Source organism: Tympanuchus pallidicinctus, unplaced genomic scaffold (genome assembly GCF_026119805.1).
Source record: "Tympanuchus pallidicinctus isolate F22 unplaced genomic scaffold, pur_lepc_1.0 scaffold3, whole genome shotgun sequence".
Lineage (NCBI taxonomy): Eukaryota > Metazoa > Chordata > Aves > Galliformes > Phasianidae > Tympanuchus > Tympanuchus pallidicinctus.
Genome location: NW_026294747.1, coordinates 80,437,179 through 80,461,859, shown reverse-complemented (window position 1 = coordinate 80,461,859; position 24,681 = coordinate 80,437,179). Strand labels below are relative to the sequence as shown.

Here is a 24,681-nt window from a genome sequence, read left to right as displayed (position 1 = left end):
TAAAACCCAACACATGAAAGCCAATATTGGATTGAACCACTCAGCCCAGTTTGCTTTCTCCAACACTCAATAGATAAGCTCTCTGGTTTGTGTTGAGAGCACATGCCCCCCAGTGAGAGACACCTCCAGATGGTTTTCATTTGTCCCCTCCTCCAACATCTGCCTTGCTGCAGACACTCTTTGTTCTCCCAAAAATGAGAAAAATCCCACAGATGCCAAGCCCTGTGAAGGCTTTTGCCTCTAGAACAGGTCCTGGTGCACCTTTACTACAGGAAGCCAGACAGCAACACTGGGTGATGAAATCAATTCAATTAATTCTCTTCACAGGAAAAAAAAAAATCTCTTTCCTATTTATTTTTAATCCCTTTATCCACATAATTCAGAATTTTGCACATCTGTCATATTCACCCTTGGTGGTCTTTTCCAGACTTAACAAGTCAAGACTATTGAATTTCTCCTTACAACACAGCTGTTCCATATCCCCATAACAGTTTGTCTCATTTCCTCCAGCTCCAATGCCTTTCCAAACAGACTCCAGAAGGCGCTTCAACAGATTAGCAAAGAAAGTGAGAGCAAAGAAGGAAACGGTGACCCCTTTCTTCAAGGCATGTAAAGGAGGAACATGCACAACCCCTTCTGTGTCACCTCCTCAGCTCTTTCAGAGCTCCACCATAAAACCGAAGAAGCAGGCCAGCACATCTCCTGTCTATAAAAGCTGAGAACATACTAGCAACACAGCTGCTAGCTTCCCCTACCAAATCACTCCTGCTAACATGAGAAAAGTCGTTTATATCAAGCACACAGATGGTAAAGTTTATACAGAATACGTATAACAGATAAAGGCAGGATGAAATGGCCAAGTCAAGACACAACCTGCCAAACATGAGTATCCGTAGTCTGAATACATCATTTCATAGACAGCAATTTATTCTGTATTCACATTCATCTTCAGATTAAACTAGTTTGAATAGGCTTAGAACCAATGCCCAATTTTCAATTATATTTGAGAACAGATTTGTTCCTAACTCATTACCTTTAAGGAATGGAAAAAAATAAAAAAAAAATAATAAAAAAAAAATCACACCATAAATATTTCTGATGTCCTAGCTACTTCTTAAGCATGCAGTTGTTTATAACCAGTCATTTTATAGTATGTACTATAATACTATATAATAGTTATATATATTCCATATGATGTGTTATGTACTTTTTATTATACGAATAGACAACAGAGCGAGATTTATATAACTACATACAGACTGATATATGTTACAGAGATTTATAAATAGTTGCAGAGTGAGAAGTCTCATTTTCTAAGATAAGTATAGGGAAGATTTCGTTCATTCTTAGTAAAGCCATGTAAGATTTAAGAGCAGGGAAGGAAAGGGAAGTGAGGATGTATCAGAGCTTGATTTAAATAGTACAGAAGTGGTACATATCAGTTAGGCTGAAGTAGAGCTATGGAGACTTTGTACAGAAAACTTATGTAAGATATAATTTTCTCTCCATAAGGAAAAGAAATATTTTCTTTCATAAAGCACGCTACAGAACATCCAAAAGTCTAGTTTGTGTGTATGCTGCAGCTGCAAGGGACAAAAATATTTATGACATGATTTCTACATTGTCATGTTAATTACTTCTGCACCTCTTGTCAGATATCAATCAATGTTGCTAACATTTCTCTCTGCAGTAAACATTGTTTTCAACAAAAAAAAAAATCACTACTTTGTACCTGTTTTTCTTACTAAGTACCATTTTGTGAATCAAGGCTCTGATTCTACAAGCACACAAGTTTTTGACATATTTATGCACTTTCTTGGAAGTCAGTGAATCTCTCAGTGCACAAAGCAGAGTGCATTTTATTACTTGCAAAAAAAAAAAAAAAAATCCCTAAAATTTTGGAAGCTAATAACAAAATCTGCTTCAGTTGCTGATTGAGAAACATGTGATGACCTGTTCATTAACTGGTTCCTCAGCTGATGTAGGCTACAACAACAATAAGCTTCTGAAATGTACTTTAGTGATAGAATTCTTTCCACTTCTATCTGAAAAAGGAGAAGATCTCACCAGAAGATTGATGACAGACAACCGAAAAAGTAGAGAATGATGAAGTTGAGGACTGGTACTTAGGACCTCTTTAGATCTTCCTTCAGTAACAAAAAGTGATGGCAAGAGGTCTATAGCTCACACTAATGCTACTAAGATCTTTATGATATTTTTTAATGCACAGCTAAGATCCTATTAATTAGAAATGCCAAAATGCACCTGAGCACTGGAGTTTTGTTTTGCATTTCATCATTTGTCTCAGTTATTAACTTGAGATATTAAAACAGAAAACAATCTCTACAATTCACTACCCCATGGCTGATTTTGCATGATTTGCTTTGGGATTAATTTTTTTTAGTATTTTACACAGTAATTAGCTACTTTGGGAGCAAACCTTCTCTAGGGGATCATTAATTAATTACAGACATGTTGTTTATTAATGCGTGTTTCTCTTTTCCAAAACTGTACAAAGAATGAACATAACTTAGTCCCTTCTCTTATAAACATAAATTAATAATAATTCTGTTTTACTGTACAATTAATTATGGCCCAGTTCTAAAGCATCTTTAAGTTTGATCAAGTAGGAGCCTAGGGGTACCATATTTTTAGCATAATGAGCACAATCTTTTGAACTCTTCTATTGAAAAAGTTTGGCACTCAAGACCAAGCTGCAAGAACAGGTTTGCAGGATGCAAGCTACTATTACAGAAAGGCAGCTCCACAGTAACAGTATGTTAAGCGGTGTAACTCCAGATAACATAACAGATAACTTAAAGCAGCTTACACTTCAAAGTTACGTATGTGACCACACACCCATCTCAGACAGAAAACTGAAATAAAGGGATGCCACGCATTCGAACACACAGCTCATTTGATTGTGTTACGTTCATGTTGATGGGAACATATCCCTTTTCCATTAGGAATACAACACCATTATCGTCACCAAATCTCAGAATCATTCCCACAAATCCAAGAAAAGGCAAGGAATGGCAACCAGGAGTCCTGCTGAAAACTAACGAGATGAATAATTTTGGCCACACTCTGGGTCCATGGCTATTTTTTCCACATCGCATTTCTTCAAGCTAATGTCAGGGCTAAAACTGGGAATGTGTCAGGATTAGGCCCACATGCAGAGGTATCAGATGATCTGTACTTCAGGAGAGGTTGAAACATATCTGAACAACAACTTAATTAGAAAACGAGGAAAAACAAACATACACCCAGTAATACATGTGATGGGACACTCCCTCTTTCCCTAGGAGGAAGAACCATATGCTAATATCAGTTCTTCCCCTCTCCTCTGTACTACCTAAAAGCAGGACTAATCAACACACAAAATAAAGAAAGCTGTTTGTTCTCCTCTTAATGCCATCCTTCCAAGCTTTACAAGCATCCTTTAGAAAGAGAAAAATCAAGACACAAAGCAGAACTTCCCTCCTTTGATAAATCTTACTTCTATTCTTGCAGCAGCAGTTGTTTCCTCTTTCCAGACAAATCATCAGGAGCCTCAGAATACCTGCACGTTTGCTATGAGGGAACAATTCCAGGAGAAAGAAGCTTTATATCTGCTAAATGCATATAGTCATTTCAGGCTTCATAAATACAGATGTTTTCCATCTATAGGTTGCTTTCTCAGAGCCTCTTGCTTGTGAAAGTAACCAGCTGAAGAAAGCAGAGATGAGAAGCTTAACTGCAGATACTACGCATATTAATAAAAAATTCCTCATTGAAATAGGAGAGGTAAAATTATGCAAGCGGAAAAAACCTGAACCAGCAGTAAGCTCTTCGTTGCTCTCCTAGAGTATCAAGTGCTAGGGGCTTAGGGAGGGAAAGAAACAGAAGGATTTTTCCAGAGGTGCCATAAGCAGATGAGTGATGGATAGGAATGAGCTTCTAAAGCTTTTTATTACAAACACTTCTAGAGAATCTTCACATCTGGATTTCTTTTAACCTTTCATAAAGAAGTGCTTTGAAACAGTACCTCTGACATTCTTCATAGAACTTGGACCACAAATATTTGCAATGGAGTGTATGGAATTACATCCAAAGGAAATTACCTCGCCTTGCAAAAACATTTGAAATATTATCGGTACTCATAGATGACAAAACTTAAAGTCACTTGCTTAAAACACGAAGTGATACTAAAATCTCCAGATGGATTGCAGAAAGAAAGAAGCCTGCAATAAATTACATGAATTGTGCAATGGTTGAGATTGGAAGGGGCAACTGGATTGCCTCCCCATCTTCTCCACCAGAACCCTCATAATAAAAACGTTTCCTGATGTTCAGAGAGGACATCCTGTGTTGCAGTCTGTGTCCATTGCCTTTTGTTCTGGCACTGGGAACCCCTAAGAAGAGCCCCATCGCCTTTGCATCCTCTACTCAGGTATTTTTAGACAGTCTTCTCCACAAGCGATTCCACTTCTTTCAGTATTCCCTTGTAGGAGAGCAGCTTCACTCCCTTGATTATCTACACAAGCCATTGCTGGACTCTGCCCAGCATGTCCAGGTCTCTCTTGCACTTGCAGTCTAGAACTGGACCCGGCAACTCCAGCTGTGGCCTCATCAGTACTGAATAGAGGGGAACGGTCACTTCCCTCAACCTCTTAGCAACTGATGCAGTCCAGGACACCATTAGATATCTTTGCTGCAAAGGCACACAGATGGCTTACATTCATCTTGATGACCACCAGACCCATCACATTTTTTTCTGCAAAACTGCTCTGAAACATAATTTTTAGGAAACAATGTCACCTGGCTGTAGACACAGAGTCTCCTCATTTCCCCAGTCTGAATTCCATCTTGTACACAGTTAAGGCACACAGTAGTTGCCTGCATCATTTGTCATTGATTTGTCCCTCAGAGAGGCTCACAGCATTACTGACAGACTGTGAGCACAAGCTGTATGACCAATAATGTGGTTAGACAGCAGCGGTGGACTTACAGTAGTTCTGTCTAACTCATACCTGCATCACCGATTTACTATCCATGTTTTAAATTTTGAAGTTAAGAAGCACAGAGCACAATTATTAGTTTCCTACTATATAGCTCCTATTCCATCTGCGTTCTTTGGAAAAAGAAAAAAAAAAAAATCAATTTTTTTGCCCCTCTCTGTCTCTCTCTCTGTCTCTCCCCAGGAGGCCTCCCCTCTCTCCATATATATTTAGTTATTTTTACAAGCAGTAGAAACAGAGCAAGGAAGATGGTCATGGCATTTTTCAAAAGTGTAATAATAAAATAAACTGGATTCACATATTTCCATGATGAAGATCTTCTCACAGCAGAACATCTACTCCAAAGTCTGACATCACTACTGAACCCTGTCAGAGTCTTGGAATCACCTCTTGGACTCACCAGCTCATCAGCGAGAATTAAACTCCTGTGCTCTATTAGGTTCCATAGGCATACATTCAAGTAGGTGTTCTATTTGAAGTTTGACTGGTGACTTCAAAATGAAGCATCACCTCAACTGTAAAAATCCAGATTGTTCCTAATGCACTTCTGAAAGAATGCAGTAATTAGTGCTGGCACTACACCGACTGGAGTATCTCAATTAGAACTTTGCTGACATTAACACAGAACATTAAGAGTCCCATTTTCCTTGGTAGTATTATTTCTAATAATTTCTACCAATACATTCTGGAGCCTTTTCTCATAAGAATAACTTAGATTTTTACTTTTGAAACCACATTTTGCTGAATATCATCACTTTGGTTTCAAAATATGAGCTTTAACGTTGTCTTACATCCAACCGTAATGCATCATTAAGGATTCTCTCCACACCCTGAAAATAACTGAGCTATAAAAAAAAAAAAAAAAAAAAAAAAAAAAAGAAAAAAGTAGTCTTACCCATAGCTGCTAAAGTCAAATTTCAATTTTTTTTTTTATTTTTACAGATTGTGTACAAAGTGTTACAGCATGCCTTTTTAAGTGCAAGCAAATTGAGCACAGCTCTTCATCTTCTCTGAACTTCCATCCTGACTTGACAATGGCCAGGCATTTAACTGAGCCATACTGCTAACACATAAGTGAATATGGCATCCCAAGTATTTCTCCAGATGTTCTTCTCTGGTTTCCAGAATTCTGTGCATCCCCAAGGTCAGCAGGGGAAGCCTGTAACATTCTGTTTCTAGATGGTACTTTCTTTAAAAAGAAAAAAAAATATATATATATATATATTTCATAATATATATTTCATAATATATATTTCATAATATATATTTCATAATATATATTTCATAATATATATTTCATACATATATATATATATATCTCCAAATATATGTGTGTTTTATATACACACGCACACACACACACTCCAAACAAGGCAAACTTACAGTCATGAGAAATTTTGCATATTTAGAAGCTAAGAATAATAACAAATCCAAAGAATGGAATTGGCATCATGCTTTGCATGGGTAAGCTAAACAACTTTTTTCTGAGCAAGTGTAAATTATTATTCTAATAGTAAAACTGCATCAGTACCTGCATTAGCAAAGCAGAGCATGTTACAGATAATTTAATAAATCTGCCTGGAAAGCCAAGACACACAAGGAAGCCACCGACCTGCACTTTACACCACACTTGGCACTGCATCACAGGTAATGCAGCAGTGGGCAGCCTGTGGGTGCTCCCTGCCGTCCTTGCCTGCCACCTCTGAAACATGGAACCAACCTCTGACTATGCTCCTGGGCTCCCTGAAGCTGCCCTTCAACTAGCAAGCACTTCAGTAGTATCTCACATTTGTCATAAGACTTAACCAACAGCCATCACCTTTGGACTATGATGCACCTTTGGTCACTGTATTGAGTAGAAGGAAGCAAAACGAAACCAGACTGGAAAATACAAGTGCTTCAACACCTGCTTCTAGTTCTCAGTTCTGAAAAAGGTGAACATGTAAATGATGTGGAGAAACTTAATTCAGATCAAGTAACTAGCTCAGGAGAACCTGTTAACTAAAGTTCTTAATATGACCATTATATGCTCTGTCAGGGATCTTGACACCATCATTTTGTCACTAAGTTTTCAGAAGCTTTCAATCTCAATTTTGGTTATTAAATTACTACCAATATTTCATATTTAAAAAACTATAGTATTCACATTTGAATTATGAAACTTGGTATGAGTACTGCCATACCTACATTTAGTACTGTATCCAGGTGTGGCAGTACTAGCAGGACTGCAACTCAACTGGCTCTAAAGTACATAGTTTTGCTGGAAGGGAAAAGGGGTAAACAAATATATTAATATAAAAAGAAGAAAGGCAATAACAATTTCCTTAAGCCTCATCAATGATATTATGTTGTGCAAATCAAACTATTTTGCTTAAATAAACTTGTCTTAACCTGAGATTTCCCTTTCTTATCACTTCTGTATACACAAGCAGGGGATGTCAATTGACTCAGAATCTTCATTACTATGAATGGAATCCTGCAAATTGTCATCAATGATACTATAGCACAGCAGATGAGGTATCATGCACACCAAATTTCTCAGGAAAGAGAAGAAAATTAGTCGCAAGCCATTTATTTTTATTTAGTTTCATTCTTTCATGAGAAGAGCATTTAATTATAGTCATACAGATGCTAGTATTGAAGAAGAAATAATTTAAAGAACACCATAAAGTACAAGAAAGGTAGAAGAGAGAACTATCAAAGATGAATCAAAGATGACACTCAACTATTTCTTGTCTTGCAAGTAGGACACCACCCAGCAAGGTCAAGAACAAGAAGTTACTGATCCCATAGGTAACATATTCCGTTTCATTACTCTGCTTTATTTAGTCTACCATTAAATTACTATATCCTGTGTATCCAAAGAAAATAAAAGGATTTACACAGAAGTGCACTTCATCAAAATATGAATAGTTTATTATCTGACTCCATGTCTCTGGAATGCATATATCCTCTTATCTGACCAACAGAAACATCCCACACACAAACACATGTCCAACTGACAGAAGTAGACCTAGAAATTCATCCCATTTTGCAGTGCCTCTCTGATGTTTAAAACATCTCCCTGATGGCCAGAACAGAGGTTAAAACTTTTATATGGCAGTGTTTTGGCCAGATCCTCACAAATTGCTAAGCATGGCACACATCAAGTTCTGCTTTTTTGCTTCATCCTTTTTCAAAGAAAAGCTAAACAAAAGCCACACGCATTAACTAGTGACACAAACCTGTCTGTTATCTTATATCCATAGGAGAAGGAAAGGCAGAGGAGTACAAGCAGTTTCACAGTTGACTAAGCTATTTTTCTTTCAAAATGAAACTAGGCACTTTCTGAAAAGTATGGATGTACTGTCAGCAAACACACCAGGCAGAAGAATGCACAGCTTAACACCACAAGTATATGGGGCCAATAGCAAAACCGTAGTCATTCAACAGATTTAGGAATACTTCCAGACAAAAATTCTTCCCTTAGCACAACAGAGAAGTTCTCAAATTTTGGTCTTGGTAAAATCCAGGTTATTCTATATCTTGGTAAAATCTAGGCAGCCACCCTCCAGCCAGTTTTGCTTGGATGCTTTCACACCAGCTGCTGAATGTTTATCAGCTTGCACTGCTATCACTTAGACCTGCTTCTGAGGCATCTCTTTTCTTCCAGAGCCTCCTTTCTTCCACATGCAACACAGAACAAGGAAGTGACAGGAATCCCTAGCAGCCATATCAAACATGGAATAGTGGTAGTTCTCCAAGAAATTAAGTGAGGCTGTCCAAAGGTTGCTGCCTGTCTTTTTGAAGCCATGAGAAGTTTCACAGAGACATTTTTACAGCTGCCAGAAAGGACATCTTTCACACAGCTGATCAAACAAAAAACAATGCACTGCAGCAGAGAGGCTGCGTTTGGTCCCTTCCATCCATTCTCTTCACTCTCAGACTCACAAGCAGCACATTTATTAATAACTTTATAAGTCCTCATCAAGAGGAAAAGATTATTCCCATTAAGCAGCTATGTACACCTTTGTAAGAGCAAAGGTGTTTGCACTGTCCTACAAACCCACACACAGCTGTGTCACATAACACTTCCAAGACCTACTGACACAATCCAGATTCATACTTAGTTAGAATGGTCTTAAGACCCAGCACATGACTACCACAATCAGTAAGTGCACAGGGCAGTCTGGTGTCTCAGCTGTCTGCTACAGAAGCACTGGACCAAGAACAGAGCCTCAACAGTGTAAGGAAACACTGGAGGAAGAAAAGGTTTGAGTCAAGAGAGGCAGGAACACAAACCCAACTAAGTCACCTCCCAAGAAGCTTCTTTTGCAATAGAAATGCCCAGGAGAAAATACCATCCCCGCCTATTCCCTCTGTTGAAGGTGGCAGACTTGAAAAATCTCTATCTAACACAGAAAGACTTTGCTGTGTAGCCAAGGATGACATAAGTGAAGACAGGCCACCCACAGGAAGCATCAGGTTACACTGTTGAGCTTTTACATCCCTCTTTCACCAAAAAAAATTTTGTCTGTCTTATGTCCCCAGTGACAATTCAGTAACAGCAACTTCCAGTACTGATTTTGTTACCTTCTGCCTGGAACTATGTTTCCTCTCACTTGCTTGGTGACATGTCTGAACAGACCCATCTCACAGGATGCTTAAGGCACCTCTGTACGTGATTGGAAAACCATCATAAATCACCAGATGAAGATAACGCTCTTTAGCATTATTAAACAGATTTGACACCTATACTTCATTTGTTTTCCAGATTTTTTTCTTCCCCAGCACTTATTCCTAAATCTCTCTCCCATTAGCTTTCAGATTCACATTATAACAGTTATCCACCATTACCCGCTCGCCTAGCACTAAGCAGATGAGAGGTACAAAGTCATCATACAGCCCAAGTCCCACCCAAGTTCTCAGGGCAGATAATCCCTCCCTCCACTCTCCTCACAGGCTTTCAGACTATTGTTACAGCGCTGATCTTAACCACTGCTTTGCAAAGTCTCCACCACACAAAACATTGCAATAGTCACCAGTCTACTGCATCGTAAGCCCAGACATCAAGAAGCAGACAACCAGGCCATGTCTTGCGATGATTTTGCAATACCTTGACCAGTAAAAAATTATCCTATCAAAGAAAGAGGGTTAACAATCAGGATACCCTTTTATCACAGGCTCTCCCCTCAATCTGTCACACACCAGTATCACACTTATGTCTTCTGGCTATGAAACAATGATTAGACCAAGATACCGCGAAAGTAACATTACATCTGAAGAGGGATAATTTTCTTTCTCCTTCATCTCCCCTTGAAGGTTCCCATAATTCAGATCCTCTTCTATAGGAAGAAAAGGCTAAGATTTAATGCCATATCCATACTTTTCTATATGTGTTGCTCCCTCAAGTTACTACTTAATATAAAAAAAAAAAAAAATTGAGGGAAAAATGCAAAATTATTTCTTATCATATTATGTGCTTCCTGTATTACAGCATTAAAAATCCTCTTGTATACTTGTTGGAGGGCTCTGCTTTATTTCCTGTAATAACCTTTCTTTCAGCTCCCTGAATTTAAAACTCTCTGGTTCAGACACAGGATCCTTTAAACCAACCACTTAATGCAACACCCCACAGGAGTATCCTTTTTGGTCGTGCTTCAATGCAGGATTGCAAGAGCAAGCACATCACAGAACCAAGAAGTAACTTGGCAGAACTCCCTTCACTTTCACACACTTCTATTTCAAACACAGAGAAGATGTTCCATGAATGACATAATTAAATAAACAAATTTTGGCATCCTCACTGTTGGACACTCTATGTACAGTAAAGCATAGATGAATATTAAGGATTTTGCTGAGGTCAGAATACTCATAAGCCTTCCACACAGATTCTCCTATATTCACAAGACCTCGCATTCCAGCTTTTCAGTCAGAGCAGATTTTGTCTCTGTCCTTCAGCCAGCTCACAGGCTCTCCCATCGAGCTTCTAGGAGTCCCAGCACTGGCCAACTTCGAAATTACTGGATGAAGTCAGAAAGAATTATGTATGCAGCAGGCACAATCACATTTCATAATTTCCTAGGAAAGGTGGCTTTAAAAAAAATACACTAAAAAAACAGCCCTATGGATACTTCTCTGAGGTGCTTTTGAAGCTAATAAAATTAACAAGGAAATAAAGAAAAATAACAGCAGTACAGCTCTGCACACAACTAGCTGTAGTTGTGTAAATTAATCAGAGACTGAAGATTATTTTGCTTTGATTTCATCATGACGTTGATATTAATTCATCTAGCATGTATGCCTTACGACAAAAGGCCTTAAATTATGATTTAGGTGCTCAGAGAAGCCACTAACAACAGGACAAGAGCCAACAGCTCAAGATTAATAATAATTCAGAAATAAATTGCAAGGGCAAGTAGCTAAGCAAAGGAACAGGTTACCAGCATTGCGATGCAATTAGTCACAATATCAACACTGGGTGTCTCTCCAACAAATATGCTGCAATTTAGCTATACGTGGTCAGCTATGATCACATTCAAGCAAGCAAAAAAGAAAAAAATTACACCGTTACAAGACACAAGAATTCTTCACTTCTTGCTACTCTGAAAGTTGACAAACATCAAAACAATCCTGCATAGTTGAAGTTACTTTTAATGTGGACAGAGAAAGAAACTAATGGAATGCCAAAAAAGAAAGCGCTCACTCAAAAGCCAAACTTCTGCTTATAGACAGCTCTTCGCATGTAGCACTGCTCCTCAGAAGTGTTTATCTTACATCTTGTAAAATCTACATCTATCCAGAGTAGATAATAAGGTAACACATTACAGATAATCCTTTTTCAGTGCTTTGCCCAAAAGAATGAAACAGATACTTGCCAGGCAAAAGTTACACTCAGAAAGAAAGGGTTGCCTGGGTTTGGGTTAGGCTGTTTCCAGAGGTAGAGCAACTCTTATCTATGGCTTGCTTTCTTCAGAGAGCAGGTAATATTTCAGGGCACAAAAAGAAGATGGAAAACTCTGCCTTACTCTCTCCCACTCAGCTAAAGCAACCCTGAAAACAGGCAAAAACATCCTGCGCTCCCTACTCCCACATTATAATAATTCATTTTGAAAGAAACTGATCCAGAAACAACTGAAAATTAGGAGAATTTCCCACTGATTTCAGTAGCTACCGGGTCAGGACAACATTCCCATGGGGTGACTAGTAAACATCAATCCGATAGAAAAGAAAAAGACAAAGTTTAAAGACAGCATAGAAAGTGGTCTACTCATTTATACACAGGAGCTTCTGGAAGATGCCACAGTCAGTACTGCAGAATTCCCTAGAACACTTCTGGAACAACTAAAATTGTTTTCTGATGTGCATCTTACAGGCTTGGCTGTTCACGATTCTGTTGGTCCTCATTCACTAGACAGATTAATTTCATAACCTATAAGAAAGCAATTATGGGATACACTTGCCTGCCATCTTTGATATCTTCTTAGTAGCTTCTCTCCAAAATAAAGACTTCCTGCAGTGTTGCAGGTTTCTGAGCTACAATACGCAAGTGTTAAGTAGGTAGAAAAAGACCCACTAAGCAGCTCATTTTTTCCTTTTTATTTCCCTAAGGATAAACAACTAAATGCTTGATGTAACACCCAAATTAGGCAGAATTATCTGACAACTTCCTTAGCTGCAAAGGCAGTCCTTGCAGCCTCAGGTAGGTCTTCCATTTTATGTCATTTTCCCTCTCCCTTCGGAGATTTCAGGCCCTGCTGGACTGCTTTTGCTTCTGGTGCTTTGGTCACAATTTTTAAAGGTCTAAAATCGTGACTTCCCTTTCACCATAGAGCCCTCCCTCGAATTCCTTGTCCCATCACTACAATCAGGTACACTATTGTTACTTGAGATCATTTTATTTTCTGATCTGAAGGATGTTTGATACAAAAGGAATTAAGTGCTACTACCTGGTACTTCCCGTTCCTTGATTCACACTTCAGGCTAGATGACTTCCAAGAACTTCTGCATTGAGATTGCCGAGATTAACGAGGACAACATAAAATATGAATCCTGTCTTCTTTTCAATAAGTGTCACTAAAACAATGTAACTGTTTGATACCTATGTCACATCAAACTCCTTATTTACCGGTGACAGAAAAATCAGTTTGTGCACTTTTCCCACTAGCATTCCTTTGCAATCACTGCAGTATGTCAAACAAATATGTCCAACTCCATTAAAAACATATTTGAATCTTTTTTCTGAATATATTCCCAAATTTATGTAGAAGATCTGTTTGAGTTGTCACTTATTCAAACAGAAAACGCTCACGAGCTGTAGACAGACAATCCTGTGAAAGGGGAGAGGACAGGAAAATTGGCATCTTTGTAATGCAGCCTTTTTTTTTTTTTTTTTTTAAACTTTTAAAGATCCTTTCAAATTCTGTATCAAATGAAATACTTAATGCGTAAATATAACAAAGTTAAACCACTGAAGCCTTCAGAGTAAAGAAAGTATTGAATAAAAACAGACAAGATTTGTATAAGGATTCAGCCTACCAGCCACTTATCAAAACAGCCATAACTTTAAGAAGGAATCAAACTCTAAACAGTGCTGCAGGGGAACCACAATAGTCAGGACCTCTGCATAGTCCAACAAGGGTTTCTGAAGGCAAAATCTGACTCCAGAATACTTGCTCTAGATCTGAAAGGGGCTGAGCAGAATTTGAACTCTGCAAAATGTCAGAAAAGAATAAAACATTTGTATTGCTATTAGTGAATTTCAGTAGAGGGGTCATGAATTTGCTGTGATCTGTTTAGAAAGAAACAAAGTCTGATTTGATCCAGCATCAAGGACATTACATCATCATGTATTTCAGAATCTGGCATTAGACACCAACTATTTCACTACAATCAGCCAAGATTTAAGATCATTGCATGCAGAACTGTAATATCAACAGATGAAAATATTACTGTTTGTTTCCAGCCATAGTGATGGAGAGAAGTACAAGGCAAGCACTGTCTACCAACTGACAACTTATCACACCGAGATCTACACCCGTTCCTGAGTAAACTTGTGCTGCAGAACAACACTCACCAACCCAGACCTTCCAAGACTCATCATAAATAAAAGCAAGCATAAACTGTGAGCAGTATACTTTACAACTTAACAAACACATGCATCATATTACAGATTGGACAAGCCCCAAGCATGTCTTCCGTCAATAATCAAGTACCAGTCTTACCATTCCAGCTAGCTGTTGGGTTTGTGGGTTTATTGTTTTTGCCTCATTTCAGAGGCAGCATCTACCTCAGTTGAGGCACTCAGCACAAAGACAATAAAATGCAGAAGCACTTAACACAGTGTTCTCTGAAGAATTATATTACGATATTGTCTACGTACCTACAGTTATGACAACTATTGTAGGTAAAGTTCTATGAAGTATTTTATCCACATACACCTTTTCTCTGCATGTACCCGTTCTACAAGAGCACACTTCACACAACATTCAGTTTCACTATATTCAAAAAAAAAAAAAAAAAAAAAAAAAAAAAAAAAAAAGCATTCCATTCAGAGCCTTGAACCAACCAATTCATCTGGTGGTTATTTGCAAAATGAACACATGTTCAAGCAGTGTGCATGCATTAACACATATGCATTTAGTAACACTATTGTCTGTGGGTCTCCGAGCACAAGTGAGAAATACTAAGCATATCTGGACTATGTGAAGTAGATATTTAACCTACCTCATCAAAGCTGCTGTCTTCTTTCTTCAGGGCTTTAAAATAAAAGGAAAAAATAAACAGTTATCTGTGCTGCATTTCAATGAGTACAAAGTAACTAACTCCAGGAAAGAGAAAAACAGAGCAACTCTTTCCTGTTATAATAGAAAAGAACATGCTGGCATGAATAACAATTTTACACTCAAAATATGAAACTGAATGGTATGTAGGACTGCACAGCATGTTTCCAAGAAACCACATTTACATATTTATGAAATATATCATCTTTCCAGGTTAAGGAAAATAAAAGTCCACACATTTCTTTTAATTCTTAGTGAGCATGAAAATACCTTCCTGAGAGCCTGACAACTTCATACATCAAAAGCACTATGAACCAGCCACATATTCTTTGCTAAGGATACATCTTTGCACTATAGTATGATGTTGTAGCAGGCCTTCCCCCCTCCCCTCCAATATTAATTTCATTAAAGCAGATGAGATTTTTTTCTTATCCTATCAACTAGCACACAACCAACAAAAAAAGGAAGTATGAAAACAGTTCCAAACACACATGAACAGCTGCAGCAAGAAAGGCACAAGTAGCTCTAAAGCTGTAGCAAGCACTGTCCTTATGACTTTGATCCTTCAGCATACTGGGTGTCTTTAGTTCAGTGCCCAGCACCATCGAGAACCTAGACTGGGTAGTTTCCACTTCTACATGTTCCTTCTCCCTTCAGAATCCCTTCCAAACCCTGTGCTCAGGGATTGGAGGTTTCCCCGGAGGTGCTCAACGTGAGCCAGGCCCTGGGCAGCCTGATCTGCTGAGGGTGGCCCTGCCCACAGCACAGAGTGGGGCTGAGCGGGCTTCAACATCTTTTCTAGCCCAAGCCATCCTGTATTCTATGAAACAGAAAGAGTAACAATAAAAAACAAAACTCCGACTGCCACAGCTGTAACACAGAGTAACTGAGGCAGGGGAATGCTGCACTGCCAAAGGACAGTGCTGCAGCTCTGCAACCCTGCCAAGGGCTGTGAGCTACACACCACAGCTCTCCTTCTGCAGGAAAGCACACATGTTCCAGCCTTTGTTTGCTCTCATACTGGCATTTCTTCAGGACACAAAAAAGTGACTTCGCTCAGATTGCTGGAGATTACTCATCTAGATTTCATGCTCGAGAGAGAGAGAAAAAAAAAGAGAGACTTTGCTGAGAAGTTTGGGCAGGCAGACTGCACATTTTTACCATGAAATGGATTTTTATGGTTGTGAATGCCTGACAAGGCATTTTCAGGCTGCCAATCCCATGCCCTCAAAAGTTATGAGGCAGGACATTAAAAAAAAAGACTCGTGGAACCATTTCTAAGAACGCATTTTTAATTCTTTTAATTTACCTCTCAGGTAATGACAACACACAGGCTATAAATACGGTCTATGACACCCCTGGGTCACGTTGACAAGCTGTTGTTCCGCACCAAAACTCACAGCTTTCGTAAGACCAAAACGTTTCAGGAATAACCAAACAACAGATAACAACAAAATTCTCAGCAGAACTAGAAATGGGAATCTGTGCACATTTCTGGCTTGTCTTTACTTCTACTCTCCACTTTAAAATAATAATAATAATAATAAACTGTTTACAAATGCACTTCTCATTACCTCAGGTATGCGAGCTATGCGGGCGTACAAGAGAGGAGATAGTGGAGATAACCTTTGTGTCAGTGAGGAGCGGGTAGCGCAGCACAGCGCGGGGGGGCTGGGGGCTGCCAGGGACAGCTTTCGTGCCCTTTAAGCAACTGCAGCAGGGCTTCTTGCCTGCTGTGCCCTTCCCAGCCAGGTGCTGGGCTTGGACTACACAGATTGCATAAGGAAAAAAAGTTAAATGGCATGAGCTGAAAGGATCTCAAAGTATGGTTTGGTACTATACTCACTCCAACAGACGCATAGCCAGGGACTCTTTATGTAACTACAAGATGATGGTAATTTTATAAAATTACTGATAATTTATTTTAATTACATAATTATCAAAGGGTAAAGCTAAGAAGCAAAGTTAATAAAGGTTTAAATGCTAAAAGAAACAGTGAATCAAGTCAGCCTCACAAAGTTGGTTAACATCCAGTATCATGTGTTTGTGTGTACGGGCAACTGTATGTATGTAAGCAAGGAAAGGATTATTTGTAAACTAATTTGGCTGTTTGTATAAGAAGGGATGCACTGCCAAGAACTTATCAATAAAAAGAATTCTGTAAATTGTTCAGATTCCAAGCAACGTGAGTTCTTCCAGATGCGCCACATTTTAGGAGGGATACTCCTTGTATCACCAGAAACCTGCGAGCTGAAGGGATGCCTTTGTTGCAAAGACAGTTCATTCTTCCAGAACTGTGAACTCATAATTCTGCAATAGAAGCCATCCTGCCAATTTCAGAATACCTGCTTCAACTTTGCACAAAAGGCCACATGCATTTCTTCCAGCAGCCCACAGTGCTGTACCACCCTTTACCAGGCCTGCAAATGGGACAAGGAGAGTGCTCAGGGTGAAGGCCAAGGCAGACAGTTTCACACATCACATTCTTCAGCTCATAAAGCTGAAAGAAACAATTCCTGTATCAGGAATTCCAACAGCTATGGGCTGGATCAGCATTTTGCGGTATATATAATACAGATAAATATCCACCACCCTCTGCCAGTTTCTGGATGCAGTGGCTGAAATGTATCAGATCAAAGTTAAGAAAATGGGCCAAGACTGCTCAAGGCTATAACTAGTACTGAATAATGGCTCTTTTCTGTGCCCTGGGGATGACTGAGCTGGTTTTAAGGCTAACCCCTTTCATTTGAAGATGCTGGGGGAATATCCCGAACTTCCACACCACATTTCATTGTTTTATTCTTTTGGAAAATAGCTTCAAACATTACTAAGCATACTGTTGCCCACTGGGAAAGAAAAAAAATAATAAAAATAAAAATCAGCATTTGGTTTCCTTGCTGATTTTCATCTTCTCAAATATAGAGAATCACTCAGTGGGGAGAAAGAGATCCTGAAGGCAGTTACTGGCTATTGACTTACAAGCTTTATCAAAAATAAACTGCCAATGACAACTCTGAGCTCTTCCACCACTCTCACTAAAGAGGCTAATGGGAACACTGGTATCAAAATTAAGGGGCTTTGTAGGACTAGAAGAATCGTATTTAGCAGCTGAGACCTAGTAGCACTGAGGGATGCCCCATGCTGCCCTGCCCAGTTAAGCAAGATGCCTCTGTTGCTGCAGAGGAAGATGCCATCACTTTGCATCACCAGCACCAGTGTTCATAACGCTGCCGGGTACCTAAACCTATGAAAACATTTACAAGGAAAAGTTAAAAGACCATCACAAGCTTATAAAAAATTATAAGGGAATGGGTGACTGACAAAGCTGAAGATCAGATACAGATTCACTCAGTCACTCGCTGACCTGACCAAGGAGCGCCCGACTGCCAAAGAGATGTGAAAACAGCGTGACAAAAGTAAAAGCTTTCTCTACTGAGGGTTTGGTTTCCTCTCTTTAATCTCAAAACAGAAGTGGAGCACGTGTCGCACCTGAGCATTTCCTGGTACACAAACTGAGAGTTTTGAACAGAGGCTCACTTTGCTTGAGCTTATCTGCGGCTGTGGCTATCAGGGAGTGGGCTCAGTTCAAACCTCAATCTGATAAATCAGAGCTTTTGCTCACCATGCACTTATTAGCTTGATGCTCACACTACTGGAGCATCTGTGGGTGGAACAGCTTTGCTGACATAACAACAGAACAGCCCCAACAGGCAAACAGCTCTGGTACCACACAAAGAGCCCTGGTACACAGAAGGTACAACAATGTGGACACCTAAATCAGCCCAAAGCTCTCACAGAAACTGAAGTGTTTCATTAGTTAAAGCAACCAAAAGAGGCAATCACCCGAGAAAGCCACTAACACATGCAAAAGTTAGCACTCAGAGAGGTCATGGTGCCAAGAAGGCATTAGTGGGACCGATGCTGCTATGATAACGCAGCACTTCCATTTAAAGTGTTGTCTTTGTTAATGACTTCCACTTGGCAAAGCCTGCCCACAGATCTGCACCAGGCTGTGTGTGTCTGTACGTACACACAAGCATGTGACAGGCCAAACACCTGGGTGGCTTTTTAAAATCAAATTGGTGAAATGCCTGTAACTGATGTAAGATTGAATATAGGTGAGAGATATTCTCACATGGAAACAGAGGGACATGCAACTGTGACTTAATACCCACTTCAGAACTCAAACATTCACCTTTGAAATCCTTTTGCAAACGTGAATGAGCTCTTTTCAGTCTCACCCACCTTAGCAGTGGGACCGAACAGAGGAACATACCCAATGTCAGATGCTCTCCTACACGTCAAGCTAAAGGTTCACAGAATCACTACAGTTGGAAAGGCCTCTAAGATGACCCAGTCCAACCACTGACTCACCCCGCAGAGCCCGCTGACCGTGTCCCTCAGTGCCACATCCACACGTTTTGTGAACACCTCCAGGGACGGCAGCCCCACCACCTCCCTGGGCAGCCCGTGCCACAGCCTCACCACTACGTGGACATCACAGGTTTTCACGTGTTGTGCGATTACCTGCCAGGGCTGCGAGGGAGCACAGCTCAGATACAGACGGAGCGGCTCTGGGAGCAGAGACGCGCCCAACGGCGCCCTGCCCTGACGGGGTGAGCGCGGGGCCAGAGCTGTGGCAGGGCCTTTCCCGCCGGTTTTGCGGCCTCCAGCTCAGCCCCACGCCGCCGCCTCGCACCTCGCCCCGCTCCCCGGCTCTGAGCACGCCGCTGCGGGCAGCCGGCAGCAACGCCTCCAACCGGCGCTGGATGAAACCCAGCATCGCGCCCCGGGTCGGCAGGAATACGGACCCGAAGGCGACAGAACTCTTTAGCATTGTTCTCAACAAAACCCGGAGCGAAACGAGCGGTGTCAAAGCCGAACGCGAAGCGGCGGTACAGGGAGACGCCGTGAGTATCGCTGCCTCGGGATGCTGCGCGGCACGGCTCGGCGGCGATGACAGACCGACTTCTTTTGTCTGCCCTCCCCAGTCTCCTACCCGGCTCTATCAGCCTCAGCATCTCATGCCTCAACTTACAGGAATGCGCAGCCGGAACGAAAAATAAGCGGCCAGACCCGCAGCCACACAATAACAAATTCGCTTCTCCGCATTTTTCTCGAGGTTTCACTTTGGCAGCGCGCTGGGCGATGCCCATTCTCACTTTGCTAGACTGTTTCGGGCTAACTCGATCACGGGCTGAGCGCTCACACGAGCACACAGCAGGGAAACGCCGATCTTCCCGAGCGGTACCCGCAAGAGGCTGTTACCCGGCACCCCCGCCCTCAGCCCCGCGCTCCCCCCAGGACGCCGGGCAGCGCCGCGGGCCTCACCTATTCGGCTGAAGCTCTCCGACAAAGTTCTCCGCAACTTTTTCATCCTGCTGATCTTCTCGGCGGACTGTGAGTCTATCATGTCGCACATCGCGGGCCTCTCCGCCCCGAGGCGGGACGGCAATGCGAGCCCTGCCCGGGAGCCGCCGCCTGCAGCGGGACACCCCGGCCCTGCCCGGGGACGGCTCCCTACGGCGCGGCAGCCGCTGGGCTCCCCGCACGGCGCATAGCTCCGGCCCGACCGCTCGCCGGGCTGCCCCGGAGGAGCGAGATGGAAAGTGCAAACGAGAGCAGCGCAAGGAAAGTGCGGCCGGGGGGTGACGGATAGAAGGGAGGAGGGAAGGGGGGAGGCAGGGAGGGAGCCGGCGGAGAAAGGAGGAGGAGGAGCCCCGCGCCGTGGCCGGGAGGGAGGGAGGGAAGAAGGGAGGGAGGAGGCGACCGGCCCTGCTCGCGGAGGCTGCCGAGCCGAGCCGGGCTGCGGCCCTGGGCCGCCTACAGGGCGGTGTCCCACCACGCCCCGCCCCGCCGGGCCGCTGGGCTCTGGGACAGGCGGGGGCCGGGCACGAGGTGCCCCCAGACGGAGCCGTCCTCCCCCCTCTGCCCGGAGGCTGCTCTACCGGACGGGGCCCTTAAAGGGCGGTGTGAGATCTTTATGTTGGCGGTGCGAGGAGGCGACCGTCCTGACGGAGCTCCTGGCTTTGGGCTGATGCTCGAGTGGCTGTGGGAGAAAGGCACCTGGTCTGTGGCCCTAAATGCAGCCAGGTAAGGCACCCTCAGATGTGATACTCTGCGGCTTAATGAGCGCTGAGAGCTTTTGATCTTGTTAACTCGATTGAACCAACGTTACTGTAAAATAAGTCAGTTTAACCCATCAGGATGGATGTGTGTCTGGTCTAAAATAGAAAGCATGAACTTTTTGAGAACAAACATGCTTTAAAACTGAGGTTTACACGTTTCAAATGGTGTTTTAATGCATGTTATCCGGTTAAAATGAACTTTGGCATAATGAGGCCAGTTAACACAATTTGCAGGATTAATTTGTGCCCCAGCTCAGAGTGGCTAACTCAATTTTAAAAGCACATTTGTCTAGACAGGCATTTATGTGGGCTGGATCTGAGCCATCTGCAATTGTGAACAATTTGGGATCAGACCTGTCTGTCACAGGGATGGCAAATGTGGGGACAACGTGAGGCCTTCCTAGGAGTAACATTGCTATCTGCTGTGTGTGTGCTTTTGTGATGTGCCAGGTCATGGCAAAGTGTCCCACCATAGAGCTGTGCAGAAGGTTGTAGGACAGCCTGTGCACAAACCCTGAATCTATAGCTTGACAGAAAGGCTTTCAGAGGTGTGAGTCCTACTGACTTTCTTAGCATCTTTGAAGCAGAAGCTAAAATCCTGATTTCATGTTGGGTATGTTGTATTATGGAAAAAAATGGTGGCATTGGGAATTGAAACACTGAAGAGAGGAACACAGGAATATAAGTGTAAAAAATTAAGAAGAAACAGACAAGGGACTGGGAGGACACAAGCACTTCAGGATGTTTCATTCCGTCAGTGTGAAAGATGACATTTAAGTCCTTAATAACAGTCAAAGAGTTTGATCTCTGCTTACATCTGGTGCTAGTATTTGTGAGTACTCCTCTGGATGAAGAGGAAAATGCCATCAGCACAAAACACATATTCTGGTCCAGAAGCGAACGCTGAGCATTCAAGCTCTTCCACTCCCTGTGCATATAACTCATGCCGGGGGCCGTGCTGCCCAGCAGAGACTTGCACGAACACAGCCCTAATTCAATCTGTGGCTGTCTTTGGGCAATTAGGGATAGAGTTTCTGAGGAACTTGTAATTAAGCATGCTTAACTGACAGATGCTGTCTTACCAACATGAGCCAATGCTTCTAGCACCTAGTGAATTTGGAACAACATTCCCATTTTTCCCCCTGCTTCTAGGTAAGCTATAACTCATGAAGTCAAGCCTCTGCCAGAAGGGCCACAGTGCGCTCTGCTTTCTGTGACTGTGTAGCACTCAGAATTCCTGACAAGTGTCTGGTTTTACAGCTGCTTGGGAGTAATCTATGAGTGCATGTCAAGCTCTTTTAAATCAAGAAAAATTTTGTCTAAATTAGACATCAGCGTGGTGCTAGCCAGAGAAACCCAGTCCTTGTCTGCTGAAAATGGTACAATCTCAGTCCGCAGAGACATTGCACAGATGTGCACAACCAGAGAGGACGAGCTTGAAGCTGTGCAGAAACCTTCATGCTGTGCACTGCAGCTCTGTTATTCTTCCCTCTGTGATTTCCACTTGACAGAAATGTGTGCTGGAGCCCCTCTTTGTTCTTTCTCCCACCCAAACCTTCTCTATTTCCAAAGGCACTCATGCTGAAAATTCATTGGATTCAAGCATGTGAAATCACTTTTGTAGCTTTGATCAAGTTCAGAAGTTGGTGGTTATTTTTCTTCTTCTGTATTTCCACCACCCATCTCAGGAAGCCAGCAAGGCAGAAAGACGCAATTAGCAGACCACAGAGATAGCAGCTATTATACTGATGACATTTTGCTTCCTTGTAGGGGCAAGTTTTCACCTGTTTTCTATGTTGAAGTCTTGTAATGTGTGGCATAAGAAAATGCACATGAACAAAATGCTAAAGCACATTGCTGTTGGTCACCTTCTTCCATGAGCATTGCATGGAGTTAAAGCACGTTTGCATTTAATGGGACAGCTGCAATATAAAAAGCCAGGCACTTTATTTAAAGCATCCTTTTTCACATCAATTCCCCAAAGATACACCCTAGATAAAAGCCCGATTACTCTTACTTCATGATTCCCATCTTTCCTTGCTGTCTTTACTAAGAATTCACTGTGAGCCTTGACCTCTGTCACTGTCACCGAGATGAGTGGAATCAGGCTGAAAATGTAAGGATTATCAAGTCCAATATTTGCCAAGCTATCAATTGCAGGTTGGGCAACAGGAAGTATTTGGCTCCATGCATCACACAGGGCAGTGAGCCTCATTGTCTGAACGTTCTGCACTGAGGTGTGGGTTGGGTTTGTTATTTCTGGAGGAGAGGAGGCAGCAGGGTAGGCAGTTTGTTTATTATTGTGTAAACTAACATATTGTTTAAAACTATAAACAGCATGATAATGGGTCTGGAGAATGTGGAAATCTCCTTTCCGGATATAGATAGGGTGGCCACAGTCACCCAGTTCATTAGTTGCAGGGTAAAATAAGATGCCAAAAAACAAATCTGCAGCACATGGTGCAGGTGGTGGCTCACAGGGTAATGCAGCACTGTGCATCTGCCAGCTCTCAGGCACTGGCTGTTTGGATTCGTAAAGTCATTGTACGGTCTGAGCTCTCTCAGCTCTCCCCACACCCAAACCCTGGCATTTTTCCGTAGGGACACTAAAAGGCAGCGTGCTTAAGTTGCAGTCCTGCTCTATTGAAGCAGGATCAGGGGGTGGAATTTCAAAAACCTGAAAAATCATAACCCAGAAACCATGAACAGGCATTGGGTGTTCATGGAAGGGGCAGTGAATAATTTGAAGCTCTGGATGCACAGTGTGCAATGCTGGGAAGCCAGCCCTCCTCTTGAGTTCACTGCCCACAATGGGCAGCACGGCTCTGCTGGGAAGGAGCGAGAGGAGAGGGCAGGACTGCTGGGTGTAACTCCTCCAGGGAGGACACAGCCTCGTCAGGAGGTGGCTGCCAGAGGAAGCAGTCTCCACAAACCTCCTTGGACAGCTTTCATTTGCCGGCCTGCTCACCTTGAGAAGCTCTCCCTGCTGCAGTGGGTGGGACTGTAGGCTCAGAGCTGTGTTACTTGCTGACACAGCAATTCCTCAGCGACCCTCCTGTGATGAAGATGGATGTAAGGCCACAAAACAGCCCCTGGTTCCCCCCACCCCTGCAATCTCACTTTCACTTGTCCTCTAGCAATACCTAGCTCACGATGGCTGTTATGCGAAGAGACCGCCAAGCTCACTCACACAAACGGTGCCATATCCTCAGGGATGTGACCTTTAAGCTCTGCTAACAAAACGTGTTAGTGACAAAAATTGAACTTCAGCGACAACACAGTACCTGTGTTACCTATATCCACATCATAAGTTGTTCCCCAAAAAAACCTCTCAGAGCTAACATATCATGTATTGCCTTTTGGTGGCTGTTATTAAATCACAGCCTTTATGAACCTGTGGAAACATACCCTGTTTGTATTCAGAGCATCCCAGATGATAAACGGAGGGCACACAGGCTCAGATGTTACATCTCAAGCCTGATGGCTGTTGTCAGTCCTTGCTCCCCAGGTTAGGAGGTGATGAGTTATGGCTCGCGTAGCTCCAAAGGCGCAGTGGAAAGTTTGTTTTCCCTTGGATTGGTGACGGGCTGTTGGCTGGGGGTGACCCCCCGAACCACCAGTTTACCTCTCCAGTACCCCCTAGTGGTCAATTTGTTTCACGTACTGCTGTGTGGAGTCGCTTTCTACTTTGTTCTGCCCTTACACTCACATTAGAGGTGGAATGACTGTAGGTGTAACATGGCATCTCAGCTCTGACGTTCCTATGTTGGTACAGTTCTTACACTTTAGGCA

The 24,681-nt window shown here is 42.2% G+C and overlaps 1 protein-coding gene across 1 annotated transcript in view; it reads right to left on the bottom strand.

Moving 5' to 3' along the window:
- The window catches only part of CDK14 (cyclin dependent kinase 14), a 306,835-nt gene extending 286,313 nt beyond the window's left edge, over nucleotides 1-20,522 (bottom strand). The window contains exons 1-2 of the mRNA XM_052696727.1: nucleotides 20,093-20,522; nucleotides 14,706-14,737 (exon numbers count right to left, since the gene is read on the bottom strand). Coding sequence (XP_052552687.1) covers nucleotides 14,706-14,737; nucleotides 20,093-20,183 — 123 coding nt within the window. The 5' untranslated portion in view covers nucleotides 20,184-20,522. The remainder of the gene's footprint in view (nucleotides 1-14,705; nucleotides 14,738-20,092) is intronic.
- Nucleotides 20,523-24,681: the final 4,159 nt, after the last annotated feature.